Source organism: Nomascus leucogenys, chromosome 5 (genome assembly GCF_006542625.1).
Source record: "Nomascus leucogenys isolate Asia chromosome 5, Asia_NLE_v1, whole genome shotgun sequence".
Lineage (NCBI taxonomy): Eukaryota > Metazoa > Chordata > Mammalia > Primates > Hylobatidae > Nomascus > Nomascus leucogenys.
The window spans coordinates 85662039-85676656 of NC_044385.1; the positions used below are offsets into that span (position 1 = coordinate 85662039).

The window sequence follows — 14618 nt, forward strand, 5'->3', positions numbered from 1 at the left end:
GCCAGCCGCTTCTGATACTCTGCTAGCCTTGGGCTCCTGGCCCTCTTGCTTGAAAGTTGTCCTCAGCCCCTGCAGACAGACGCTCTGGAGCTTGACTGCTCCATTTCTGGACTTCCCTGCCTTCCTCTGCCCCTGGGAGTCTCCGTCATCTTCACTTTCCTTTACTTGCCAGACTTCTTCTCCCCTGTGGCTGCTCCCCGGTCCCAAGTTTCCAGAGTGTTTACCTGCTTCCTGGTGTGCCCAAACTATTTAGCTGAATTTAAGTTTTGTTTCTGAAAAACCCAAGTCTGCAAAATCACATTAAGAACTGATAGTGAGAGTTCTTTCATTTAAATTCTTTCCTAAACAAAACAATCCTGCCTTGGTGTTAGGGGTGCTGTCAGCTTAAATGTGTAAATGTCCTTCACCTTTCTTGATTTTTAAGGTTTGTTTTCAGAAAAACAGTAATTGCAACTGGATGGCAAAATGCACATTTCAGCAATATATACAAATTCACATTTATTCCTACACTGGCTATGGAGAATACTCTGTTCTCCAATGTCTATAAACAGGGCCTGGCTCATAGTTCTAATTAATTAACTTTATTAACTTAGAGCTGAAAGGAGGTGGCAACTTAAGGAAATAAAAAGCAATAGACCTTGCCCGACTAGTTCCATATAACTGCTTTTTAACTGAAGGTAAAAGAACAGTCACTTACTTATTACATGTAATAAAGCAAAATAGATGCTTAGACAGACTGCATAGCACAGTCTATTCCCAGCTTATCCACAGAATATGTTTTCAAAAAAGGGAGACAAAAGAAAGCATTTTTTTTCATTTAGTGCAAGTAGCAAGTTTATTTTCTTTGATATAGAATTAACAGAGCAATGATGCCCAAATGAGGTAATATTACATTTGCATAGGAAAACTTTCCTTGAAACACTTATTTAGATCTTTGTTAAAGTCATTGATTGTCAGATCAGAGAAATTGCAATTCCAAGTTTATTCATAAAATAAAAAAATGTTGTTACTTTGGAAATTTCAAAATGGCAATTTAATCTCAGAGTCATAATTACGGGGGAAAAATACTCTCTTAGCTAAGACCAAGAGTTTCGGCACCACTGCAATACTGTTTACATCCACGTTACACAAAAGCACATGCATTTGGCAAAGAGAGTGCATACATTCTTATTGCATCATTTTTCGTTATGTGCTCAATTGCCTTATGGTCCCCTAGAGGGTCTACTTAACATGAATTCAACAATGATGATAATGGGGTCACCAGTCATTTCCTTACATATATAGCCCTGATGTATTCAATTACATGTTTCTGATGTTGTGCTTGTAGTATATAGATCCCAATTAAGGAGAAACTTGGGCCTATATAAACAATATATATGGAATATACATGGATATGTAAAGACTTGAGGTTGATGACCTGACATCCGTTAATGTTAAAAATAGTAAAGTAAAAATTCCAGTGGCTTAGAAAGATGGTATTTTCTTAAGGACACACTGCTGAACCACATGGCCACCTACCTGCTCTCTAAAGCAATATGTATAATTTAACCACCAAATATAGAACAGAGGAATACCAGGAGACAAAAAAAAAAAGCATTAAAGCCCATTACAATCTTGAATAAACCAAAACCTCCAGTACATAGAAAAAGCATTGCAACCATATATTTAGCTTTATTTTTCTAATATATATCATAATTTAAAACTATATAAAGTCACTTACATAAAAGCAATTTTTTCAAGTGTTATAGTTTAGAGCATGGCTTTATATTTGGCTTAATCATTTTTTTTAAAACCAGTTTAACTTATAAAGCTCGTAATCTTGCCAGCAGGGCTTCAACTTCGGGAACTGATTCATTTTTAGAAAAAGAGCCAAGAAGTTCCGTTTCCTTTTTTCTGTTGCTTTCTACATTACAGGCTTCCTTCTTCTCAGCTGCCTTGATCCTCCCGGTAGACGTATGAGTGTCTAGATTATAATTAAGCTCCTTGGCGACTGGAGTCCTTGTTGAGTTGCAATTGATATTGTAGTGTGAACGTGACCCTTCTGTCAACTGCACTTTCTGATTTTCTACAGTAAGGAAAAAAGAAACATAAAACTTATCACCATGATAACCAAGGACTGTGCACGTTATGAAACATATTTAAAATAATTATTCTCAATAAATAGTCTTCTTAGATAGACTAAACAAAGAAACAGTCAACAGAGTAAGACAGGTTTAAAATAATCACACAGGGGTTTAAGAATAAACTAAAATATAACAGCCAACCATTGCATTAGTACTAATGCCCATTTCCTTCTTTCTTTATGCCTGACATGCCTGTCACGTGGTTATTATCAGGGCCTGGTCCCATATTTCTTTCAGGTCTCTGTTCAAACACAGCAGTGCAAAATAGCATTTGCCCTTTGCACTGCTCTATCCTTCCCCATCATGTTTTCCTTCACAGGACACATGACGGCTGGACACACAATATATTTGCTCACTTGTCCATTGTCTGTCTTATTAGAATGTGTGCTCCAAGACAGTAGGGACATTATTTTAAATACTGCTGTAACTTCAGGGCCTAAAATGGCCCTGCTGCAAAGTAGGTCCTCAATAAATATTTGTTGGATAAATAAATTATTTCCACACTCTGTGACACAAGATAAACATTAGCTTGAATAATAATGAGATTAATTTCCTTTTTGAATGAAATCAAGAAGGAAAGTTTCTAATAAGAATTTAAAGTCGATTATTTTCCTTTAAAGAAACAATGAACTTGGCAAGCAAATAATTAAAACTTCCTAGCAAACCAGAATGTTACATGTAATTGTCAAGTATATACACATCTATACATACAGGCATGTACATATATACATACACACATACATTCTTTTATTGGTAAGTGATGGTAATGATGACTTTTAAAAAACAGACACCCTCAATGTTCATGTAACCTTGAATGGGGCTTGAAAATGGCTTCAAAAAACCTGACATGACATTTAAAGTTTTTTGGTTATTCTCTGAGAGATGTTCCATTGTCCCAATAGTAATGACTTTGGAGCACAAGCAGTCACTCATGACAGTGTGTTTTATGTGAGTGCTGAAAATTCCAACTGAAAACAGCTTGTACATTAAAAGGTGGCTGCTGAAGATATTTACTGCACTGTCATTTCCTGACCAGAGGCTTCCAGTGATGGATGAGGATTTTACACACTTTCTTGGACAATCTCAACAAATTTTAGAAGTATGATCACCTTTTAGCTGCTGGAAGAAAATAAATACACTTTGTCTTTCACTTTCTATATCAGGTGGGCAATTGTTACTCAAAAATCAAAATCTAATAGAGTAGTGATTTTTCTCTTAAAGGAGTGTATGCTTTGTAGCTTATAATGTACATATTGTGTTTGCTGGAAAGAGCACAGTAGATGTATTCCTGCAGTTCCTAGGACCACATCCTTTTCTTTTCTAGCTCCCACACTTCTGTCCCAAAGAACACTTTAAAACTGCATTTGTAGCTAAATGTAGAATGTTGGCCAGCTTACTGCTCCTTCCCCAAAATGTTCCTATCTTTGCTTATTTGATTTCCTGCAAACCACTCCATCATGATGGTATCTCCAACAATCCAGTTTATTCTGCTATTGGACAGCTCTAGTTAAATGTCTAATGGCAAAGAAGAGATTAAATTACCCAAAATATGGGTCTGGAATATGAAAGGTGTGTGTGTGTGTGTGCGCGTGCGCATGTATGCACTCCAAGAAAGTAGGGACATTGTTTTAAATATTGCTATAGCTTTAGTGCCTAGACTGTCCTTGGTGCAAAGTAGGTGCTCAATAAATATGTGTTGGGTAAAGAAATTATTTCCACACTCTGTGACACAAGATAAACATTAATTTGAATAGTAATGACATTATTTTATTTCTTGAATGAAACCAAGAAGGGAAGTTTCTTTTTTTTTTTTGAGACAGAGTCTCACTCTGTCGCCCAGGCTGGAGTGCAGTGGTGCAATCTCGGCTCACTGCAAGCTCCGCCTCCCGGGTTCACGCCATTCTCCTGCCTCAGCCTCTCCGAATAGCTGGGACTACAGGCACCCGCCACCACGCCCGGCTAATTTTTTGTATTTTTAGTAGAGACGGGGTTTCACCGTGGTCTCCATCTCCTGACCTCGTAATCCGCCCACCTCGGCCTCCCAAAGTGCTGGGATTACAAGCGTGAGCCACTGCGCCCGGCCTAAGAAGGAAAGTTTCTAATCAGAATTTTTAAAGTCAGTGGTTTTCCTTCAGAGAAATAATGAACTTGGTAGGCAAATTATTAAAAATTTATATATATATATATATATATATATACACACACACACACACACACACACACAAAACACATACATGCATACCATCTTATGAATAGCCTGTATTTTGTTGCACTTCAAACATTACTACCCTCGGCATATAGATTGAGGGGTAAAAGCAAAAGGAGGTTAAGTCATTTGCTTAGACTTAGTTACTGAGTAAATCAGTGGTAGATGCCAAATGCTGTCTCTAGAGATACTGAGGCTGTCTTCAAGAAATTTGAAAACCTTTTTGCCAAAGGAAAGTGCTAAGTAATTCAAAGCTAAGTTTCATAACAATGGTGTCCTGTACTTATACTTCAAAATGCCTTCTAACACACTGAATTCTCGCAACAGCTTTGTAAAGCAGATAGTACACCTATGTAAACTACCTTAACACGGTATATCCAAGGTCACACATATCCTCCATTTCTTTCCTGGTCTCACTTAGGTTCATGACTATGAACTTCAAAAGCACGACCTTTAACCCACTACAGTTCCCTAGTCCGTTCACCCTTCCATTCTCCCAGACAACTATTCCACACCTTCTCCACTCTTTCAAACTTCCAACATGTCCTCCCTCTCATTTAACTCATTCATAGAGGTGATCAGAAGAGAGCTCCTGCACGTGCCTCACCCCTTCCCCAACACCTATTATCTGCCTACTGCACACACATACATCCGCCCCTCCTGTTAGGATGAATCAACCTTCCGAGCTCCCCTCTGAGGACAGCCCTCAAGGTGAGTGACGGATGTGACTTTTGCTTGTCTATTCGAGGACATCCCTCTGGCTGCTTTGCCCTCTCTCTGCTGCATTGTAAAGGTTTCTTTCTCCAGGTGCTCATTCCCCTCATCAGAGAAGCTCTAATAATCACAAATTTAGGAGGTGGGGGGAACCTCTATTTGTCTCCACATCCTGCTCCAGCTATCTAAATTCTTGGCTCCCTTTAAGCAAAATACTTTGAAAGAATTGCCCATACTTACTCTCTTAATTCCTCGCTCCCTATTTTTCTCTTGAACCCACTCCAGTCATGCTTTTGACCCTTTACTCTTCTGAAACAGTTCTTGTCAAGGTTGCTAATGAACATGCATGCTGCCAAAAACAAGGATTGCATATCTGTTTGAATGTCTTAGTACTCCTTGATCTATACCAGATCCAAGGATGAAATGCCTAGCATTGCCTGGGTTTTTCTTTTAGCGTTTGGTCTTTGAACTTCTTTGGAGACAAAGGTAAATAATAATGGATGGGCCAAGGCAGGCAAAAGCATTTCTATCCTTTTGAGAAAACTCAAAATAGCTGCGGGCTTGCTTTAGGGACAAAATGATAAGAGAAAAACTAAGATGGTATTTATCTCCTCTGTGGTTTCAGGTGAGGAATCTTTCATGAGAAGTAACAGACAAGACAGTGTAAAAAGGAAAGAGGCCATTCCTGAGACCACTGAAGAAATAAAAAAGAAAAGTGCACAAGAGCTTTTTAAGGGATGTTTATAGCTTTGTTAGAAATTCCTAGATAACAACTCTTCATTCCCAGCCCTCACATTAGCTCTCAGCACCCCAACAGCCCCCATTCTGGTCTTCACCTTCTTTTTGGTTTGTCTCCAGACATGGGAGACCAAAACTGTAGAACTGAGCAAGTCAGATCTTAAACTGCAAAGCAGGTAAATGAAGCTGGACAGGAGGAGTTGCCTATCCCACTATAATTAGAGATAGTGCAGGTAGAGGAAGTGCTCAAGCTGGAAGTTCACTTTTTTTTTTTTTTTTTTTTGAGACAGTCTTGCTCTCTCGCCCAGGCTGGGGGCAGTGGCGCGATCTCGGCTCACTGCAAGCTCCGCCTCCCGGGTTCACGCCATTCTCCTGCCTCAGCCTCCCGAGTAGCTGGGACTACAGGCGCCCGCCACCATGCCCGGCTAATTTTTTTGCATTTTTAGTAGAGACGGGGTTTCACCGTGTTAGCCAGGATGGTCTCGGTCTCCTGACCTCGTGATCCGCCCGCCTCGGCCTCCCAAAAAGTGCTGGGATTTCAGGTTTGAGCCACTGCGCTCGGCCGGAAGTTCACGTTTTTTAAGCCTGGCTTTGTTGCCAGGCTGGGGATAAGCTATCTACCCGCCTCAGCCTCACAAAGTGCTGGGATTACAGGTGTGAGCCACTGTGACTGCTGACCCCTGAAGTTCACTCTTACATAGAAATCTTATTATAATGTGTCAAGGCCAGGTGTCTTTTGTTATTACCATTATTTAAAAAGTTTGTTATTGGTGGCTTTGTGTGGACTGGAGACCTAAATTCCATGCAAAAACATGCACTTAGTTTCTGAATGGTTGACTTTCAAACAACAGAATGATCCCACAACCTTGTAAGTTGGGGAAAAACTCTATACTCTATCCAGGTGCTCAGAGGCATAAATAAATTGTAATTTGAGGCAGGTGGGCCGATTCTTTTCATATGAAGTTAGACAGTTACAAATGCAAGATGATACCTAGGACATATGGACTCAATGAAAGGTAAGGCTGGGGTATCAATAAAAAGACAAGTGTTTCTATTTCTCAACTCAAATCTTCACCATACACACTTTTAAATGGAAACTAAAAATACTAAGGCAAAGTGGGATGATTAATTCTTCAAGGCGAGGAGTTTGTTTTATTATTTTACAAATTGAATCCTAGGCCTTTTTTTTTTTCTGTTTAAGATATTACAATTGATCTGTATGTACAATATATCTAGGACTACTGCCAATATTCAGGGCCACTGTTGATTGTAGTACTGATAGGCAAAGAACCAGCTGCTATTCTTAGTACCAATTCAGTAAGAAAATGCAATCCACACATCTTGTATTTGTGTTTCTTTGGAAATAAACACGATGAGAATACATGCTATTTTCCTTTAAGATAGGAATACTTACTCATTTCAATTTAATTCTTCATAGGATTCTTACCATAAGAATTGAATCTAGAGACCCACCACAGCTTTTTCTTTGAAACTGAGCTAAAAGTTGAACGTTGTTGGAGAGTTAAATGCCTCTTAAATACTGATACCCACTGGACTTAACAATGAGAATAAAGGCCTTGAACTACATCTAGTGTTGGGTCCCACATAACCTTTGGCAGAGTATAGATTTGGATGACAAAGAAAGCTTAAAAAAACTCAATCACCCTGTGCTAATATTTCCATTGTTTCTTGAGAAACACAAAAGACACAGGAAACTAGGAAAGTTGCTGACAAAAGAATTATGTATATATATATGAATGCACGCAACTTGGCATCTAAATGAGGAAATATTTCAGCCAACAGTTTTTATGCTTCTTGAGCTAAGAAGGCAAGGCTAACTAAGGCCCTGGCGCATGGCCCTTGGGGAAGACTTCTCTGCTGCAGGAAGTATCAGTTATGGCTCAGAAAGAGGAATTATTCCTTTGAAGTCAGTATTGATCTCCCCTCACATTGTGGTTCTAATGGCCACTGGCTTCTTAGGAGTGCCAACTCTCAGATGAAATATAAAATTGAGCTCCTGTCTTTTGTGGTCAATGGTGAGTTGTGGCAGCCTTGACAGGAGGAAGAATGTAGAACTCTGGTGTCCTAAATTGACTACATCTATTCAGTGTTCCTGAAATTTGGTCTCTCCTCACAATTCTTTACCTTTTGCTTTTAACTATTACTTTGACCTACTAAGTAGCTGTTTTGTTTCACCCCAGCAATGGCTTTACTTTGGTGAAAGAAAAAGGATCACCCATAAATAGAATTTTAAAGTACCACTGGGTCTACATGATAGTAAAGTGTGTGACAAATATATGTTTTTAATCTATGCAATAACGGAAGTTAGTGGTGGCTGCCAGCAGCCCATATCCCTGTGGTTTTCCTTATCGTTGATTTACTGATGTTATAAATAATTGTCTTCCTTTGGTTTCATTTTGCTGTTTATCTTATGTATTGAAAATATATAAAAATAATTCAAAGAGCAAAAGGTCATTTTGCATATAGTTAAAATCTTTCAGGGGTGCCAGGAACTCGTATTAAAACAAATTATGTAAAAACAAACAACTAAACAAAACAATACTCCCCCTATCTAAACACAGTATGCAAAGCAGAATATAATGATATCTTTGAATAGAGGAGACAATTGATGAAGAACTTTATTTGCAGAAACTAATATATAAACTTCTATTCATTCTTGTTCTGTATCACTATCCTTTAAATAAACTTCAAAGACAGCACTGCCATTTCAGTTTCCTATGTTGAGTTTTTCTAATTGAGTGTAGGGCTACAAGGAAGCTCAAGATGATGCAGGCTCTGTGCACACAACACCCAGGATAGGTTCAGCCTCTAAGGAGAATAGTAATGTAAACTCTTCTGTTTGACTGCTTATCTTCCTGATTTGTAATATGCTACCTGAGTTGGATACTCTTCTCCATATCTGCTTTCCTCTTTTTCACCTCTCCCCTCAATTCTTAGCAATTCTAATTTGGCTTTCATCCATACCTCTCTATTGAAATTGCTCCTTACAATATTACCCAAAGCATCGAAATTCCTAAACTCAATTGCATTTACTCATGCCTCTTTTTTCTCTCACATTTGCAACATTTTGGAATGTGTGTAATAAAGAATTCATCTGGTCTTTGTCCCAGTCCCTGGGAGGTGGCCTCTAAAGCCTTGGAATTTTGTATTCATGTTGGGCCCCTCAGATGTATAGTTTGAAACCCTAAACTGATAGTTTTTGCTAATGAGGTAACTCATGGTGGGCCGCTAGATCGTTTATAGTAATGAATGACTCAGGATGGGGGTTAACCAAGCCAGAAAGACCAATCATGTGATTAGAGGGTTGGGGTTTTGAGCCAAATGATTATCAGCCTGATTTCTGAGTGAGAGACGGGAACGGGAGCTTGAGCTCAATCATGTGGCTGATGATTCAACTAATTGTGCCTAAGTAACAAAGCCTCAGTGCAAACTCAAGACACTGATGTTCAGGTGAGTTTTCTGGTTGGTAATCCTCTGTGCATCCTTACACATCAATATGCAGGGAGGGTGATGCGTCCCTAAGGACAATAGGGGCTTCATGTGTCTCTCCTTTAGCTGTTTCTGATTTGTATTCTTTTGCTATAATAAAGCTGTAATAGTAAGTATAGTACTTTCCTGAATTCTGTCATTCTAGCAAATTATTGAATTTGAGAGGGTAGGAGGAAGCACTGAATTTGTAGCCAAGTGATCAAAAGTGAGGGTAACCTAGGGACCTCAAATTTGCAGCTGGTACTGAAGTGATGGCAGTCTTTTAGAGGACTGTGACCTGTGAAATCTGGCTTAACTTCAAGTAGCTGGTGTTAGGAGTCAATGTAGAATGTTATTTGTGACTTTGAACATTATTATGGAATAATATCGATATGATCATATTACCTTTATATATGGCTATTCTATAGCTTGCAAACACTTTCCCCATATATCCACTCATGTGATTCTTATAACAGCCCTGTGAGATAGGCAATATGGGTATATTTACCTTGTTTGACATAAAATTGAGAAAGCAGACGTAACTTTCAGGCAGACCCAGAGACAGAACTAAGTCCTCAGACTCCTGGTTAACATGCTCTATCATGATATTGCCCTTGACTGTGCTTACTCTTCTACTTTTTGTTGATTCATTTTAAATCTTCTTTGGTAATTTGTGCTACCTTCCCAACCTCTACCAAACAATCATAACTCTCAATGTGGCCATTTCTCACAGTTACATCCTTGGCCCTCTTTTCTGCCCTTTCTACCTTCTCTCCATCAAGATCTCACAGCTTCAACCATTTCCTCTAGGAAGAAGACTCACATCTGCATTTCCAGCCCTGACAACAGAGCTCCAATACTGTATCCACCATGGCCTCCTTAAATGTTCCTACATATGCCCTACTACTACTTCAAATAACACATTCTCAAACCACACTTTCACGCTCTTCATACTAACAGACTGAAACCAACCATGGCGTCTGTTTATCAGTCATGCTATCTGTTATTGACAGCTGTCTCAGACTACTATGCACCTGTGGTCACCTGGAGGTGGCTTGGCAGGTATTAAATAAGTATTTCTAAAGTATGTAATGGCTTGTCAGCTAATAGATAGCAGGTCAGAAGTAATTTGGTCAGTTGATCTGGTGGTTCATGAGGGAGAGGGTAGAGAAATAATACAGGGATATGGTTTGACAGTATACTTATTAAACACATGCTACATACCTGATAAACCTTTTACATGCTATCTTTTTTTCGTTTTGTTTTTAGATACAGGGTCTTGCTCTGTCGCTTGCTCAGGCTGGAATGCGGCAGTGCCATGATGGCTCATTGTAGCCTTGAACTCCTGGGCTCAAGGTATCCTCTTGTCTTGGCCTTCGGAGTAGCTAGGTCTACAGGCACGTATCACCATGCCTGGCTAACTTAAACATTTTAAAAATCGAGACGGGGTCTTGCTATGTTGCGCAGGCTCACCTACAACTCCTAGTCCCAAGTGATTTTCCTGCCTCAGTTTCCCAAAGTGCTGGAGTTACAGGTGTGAGCCACTGTGCCTAGCCTTTACATGCTATTTTTAATTTTTTTTTTTGAGATGGAGTCTCGCTCTGTCACCCAGGCTGGAGTGCAGTGGCGCGACCTCAGCTCACTGCAAGCTCCGTCTCCCGGGTTCATCCCATTCTCCTGCCTCAGCCTCCTGAGTAACTGGGACTATAGGCGCCCGCCACCACGCCCAGCTAATTTTTTGTATTTTTAGTAGAGATGTGGTTTCACCGTGTTAGCCAGGATGGTCTCAATCTCCTGACCTCATGATCCACCCACCTTGGCCTATTTTAAAATTTTTACAACAATCCCAAAGTGCAGGTATCAACAAGCCCATTTTATAGATAAGGAAATGGAGGTTTAGAGAAGTCCATGAACTGCCAAGACCACATAGGCTTTGCTATTTTAAATTTGCCTCTGGCAAATTCAGTCCAAATCGTTGGCCCTCATGGTTCTGGGGGCACATGATTAGGCCATGGCAAATAGACATGCTGTGAAATGGAAAGAGCACTTCCCAAGGATGAAGAGGCTAGGGAGAGGTAGATTCTGAGTGCTAATAACTTGGGAGCTGTATTAGAAACTAACTAGCTAACTATTTTTAAATACTTTAGGACTAGAATATATTTCTGAAGCCATTTCTAAGTCTCATCACATAGTGTGCTTTTAAGTATATTCCCTTATTTCTTAAACTTCTTCAACATTTATTAGACATTTCGAATGTACAGGTATTTCTTCTGAATAACTTATGCTTATTTCTGTTTCATTTCATTTTGATTCACAGAATCATGTAATGTAGAATCAAATGGAAAGACCCCTTGTTACTTGGTGGAACCACCTAGCCAATGCTTGAATTACATTTAGTTAGCATCCTATCAAGTAGCTGTCCAGGCTCAGTTTGAAGACCTCGAGTCATTTCCTCACAATCTCATCAGGCAGTATATTCTACCTTTGGTCAGCTCTAATAATTACATGTTTTACCTTAGATTTATCCAGTGTTTGTTTCCCTGAAATCTTAGTCACTGGCTCTGTTGATTTTTTCCATTAGGGCTGTATTAAATCCAATTTCTCTTCTACCCACCAGCCCTTCAAATATTTGAAGACAGATATTATATTCTCTCAATCTTTTCTTCTCCAAGCCAAACAGCTATAGTTTCTTCAACTGTTCCTTCAGTGATCATGAGTTGAAATTATGGTTAAGTCAGTTCATTAGTTAATTCAATGAGGGTTTAGCCCACCATGCTAGGTGCTAAGCTTTTGAAACATTTAAGATCCTGTCATTTCTATAATGAACATGCAAAACAATATTCGCTTAGTAGTTCAAAATTCTGGGGAAAAGCTAAAGCCAACTAGGGTGTGCAGTACTGTAAAACAATACAATTATATGTTCATAGACTCTTAAAAAATTTCCATGTGGACTTAATACTTCAGGTTGATTTTTGATATGCATTTAATAAGAATCTGCTTAAAATAATGTTTTTATTTATCAGAAAATTCAATCCTGGGATACATTTGTGTTTACAACTGTTTTTGTAATTTTGTGTATGACTATATACATAGAAATGTTCCTTTACTTCTCCCTGGCCTATTACTACATATATACTATATTAGCCATATCTAAACATAGAAATATGTTCAAGTAGTAAGAAATCTAATTCATATCCATCTAATTGTGACCTAACTTGCTAGAACATAAGCTCTATGAAGGCAGGTATCTTTGTTTTATTCACTGGTGTATTCCCAAGCCCTAGCACAATGCCCGCCTCATAACAAGTGCTTGATAATTTATTTCTTCAGTGGCTAAACCTAAGCATGGCATGATTTTATTGCCTTGTTTCACTTAATGTTTTAAACTAAACCTTAAAAAAAAAAAGGAAACACTTTGGAGTAATATTACCCAGATACAGCTGATGACACATCATTTTGGTTTATTGTAAATTTCTTGTGCTTTTGGGTCCCTTGAGGACTCAACATTGAGACTAGAACGGCACTGTCCAATAGAAATTTAATGAGAATCACAAAAATGGGCTATACATGCAAGGTAAAAATTTCTAGAAGCCACATTAAACATTGAAAAAAAAGGTGAAATTAGTTTTAATAATGTATTTTATTTAATCCAATGTCAAATATTATCACTTTGACATATATACAGCAAAAATGTATTATTGATATCTTTGGCATTTTTTTGTACTAAGCCATCAAAATCAAATGTGTATTTCATACTTACAGCAGATCTCTATTTAGACCAGCCATATTTCAGGAGCTTAAGAGCCACACCTGGCTATTGTCTACTGTATTGGACAGCACAGATCTAGAACCTGGAGTTTTGCGGTGCTATTACCTATATATTATTTATTTTGAGTTGAATATGTATATATTATAAACAAGTGAAAATGAATTGTTCCAATATTTAGCATTTTATTGTGATTTTGTTTCATATAAAGAGGAAGGAGCAGTTATACATTTCTAGGTAATTTGGATTTAGGTAGCTTCTGTGAATGGCAAAATAGACAAAGGCTAAAGATTAAAAATATACTCACAAAATTTGAATGCTAATAGTGCAAGCCTACTGTTGCTACTGTCTATGTTTTGGCATCTGTTTATCCAGCCATCTAGGCATGGGGAGACTGGGTTACCGTTCAGAGACTCTTCTACTTTTGCTTACTAGCTCTGTACATGTTTTAGTAAATCAATGAAAATTAGGAGGATCTAACTTATTAAATCTAATTCTCCTTCCTTTCAAAATGAGATTGACCTTTATGCTATTCTCCGATTCATATTGGATCAGGACCTATGTGGGGGTTAGGTTCACAGTGTTGCCACTATTAGAAGCTGATAGACTGGCCTTTTTTTATTGTTCTATTCATAGCATAGCAGCATTATCTTGTACTAGATTGATGGTACCAAGCTTCATTATGAAATCTGAAACTATTTCTAAAATTTTAGTTTCATGTATTTCTAGAAAATGAGTGAAAAAAAGAAATCTGGCATGAGTCATAGGCATTACCCTAAAGAGAGTACTCAGGCTAGTACACTACTGCCTCCTACTGTCAGTCTGAGGAAAGTGAGAGAGCCCTACTCATCCTTATTTCTATTTACAGGTTTACAGACAAGTGGCTTTCTTCCTTCAAAGGACAGTTTTGTGCAGATAACCTAGGAAGAAATATTGACGTTCTCTGAATTTCTCTGAATTCTTCCCTTGCTTAGACTGCTAGATCTGTGGAAAAAAAATCCAGCAAACACCGTGAGCATGGGTCTTTTTCCTTTCCAAAAAAGAAATTGGTTTTAAAGGTAATTCAGAAAACATCTGTTAGTGTAAATTCTATTTCACATTATTTTGTTGTTAAATTTTTCATTTTTCTCTTCTTCCCACTTTCCCTACAGGACCTCACATCACATCTCTAAGAAAAAGAAAAAGAAACAAAAATCTATATTATTTTTAAATCTTTTAGCAGCCTTCTACTACATAAAAATATTAACAAGTATGACATGAGTTAATATAGTAGGAAACATAACAATTCATTAAATACAGAGAAATGTTTAAAAGCTATAAGTTATCTAAAATATGAAGGGAGTAATGACTACATGACAACTTAGGATAAACAGAAACTCCTTATTTCTATAACTAGCACATTTGGATCAATGATTTGGGTGCTGGTTGTAGAGTCCTCTGCAATCAAACTGCAGTTTCAATTCTGATGGTTTTTGCCAAGTCAAAGAATATGAACCTTTATTTTAAAGGTGAGATTTTTGATCAGCAAAATAAGTCAGGCAAAGAGGACCTTTCTCAGAAGCTGCTCCCTTTTAATGAGGAA

At 38.2% G+C, this 14618-nt stretch overlaps 1 protein-coding gene across 4 annotated transcripts in view; it reads right to left on the reverse strand.

The window, feature by feature from the left end:
- Nucleotides 1-1014: 1014 nt before the first annotated feature.
- DIAPH3 (diaphanous related formin 3) overlaps nt 1015-14618 on the reverse strand; it is a 496362-nt gene continuing 482758 nt past the window's right edge. For all 4 annotated transcript variants that reach the window (XM_030813469.1, XM_012506844.2, XM_030813468.1 and 1 more), the window contains one exon: nt 1015-2065. In XM_030813469.1, coding sequence (XP_030669329.1) covers nt 1803-2065 — 263 coding nt within the window. In that variant the 3' untranslated portion in view covers nt 1015-1802. The remainder of the gene's footprint in view (nt 2066-14618) is intronic.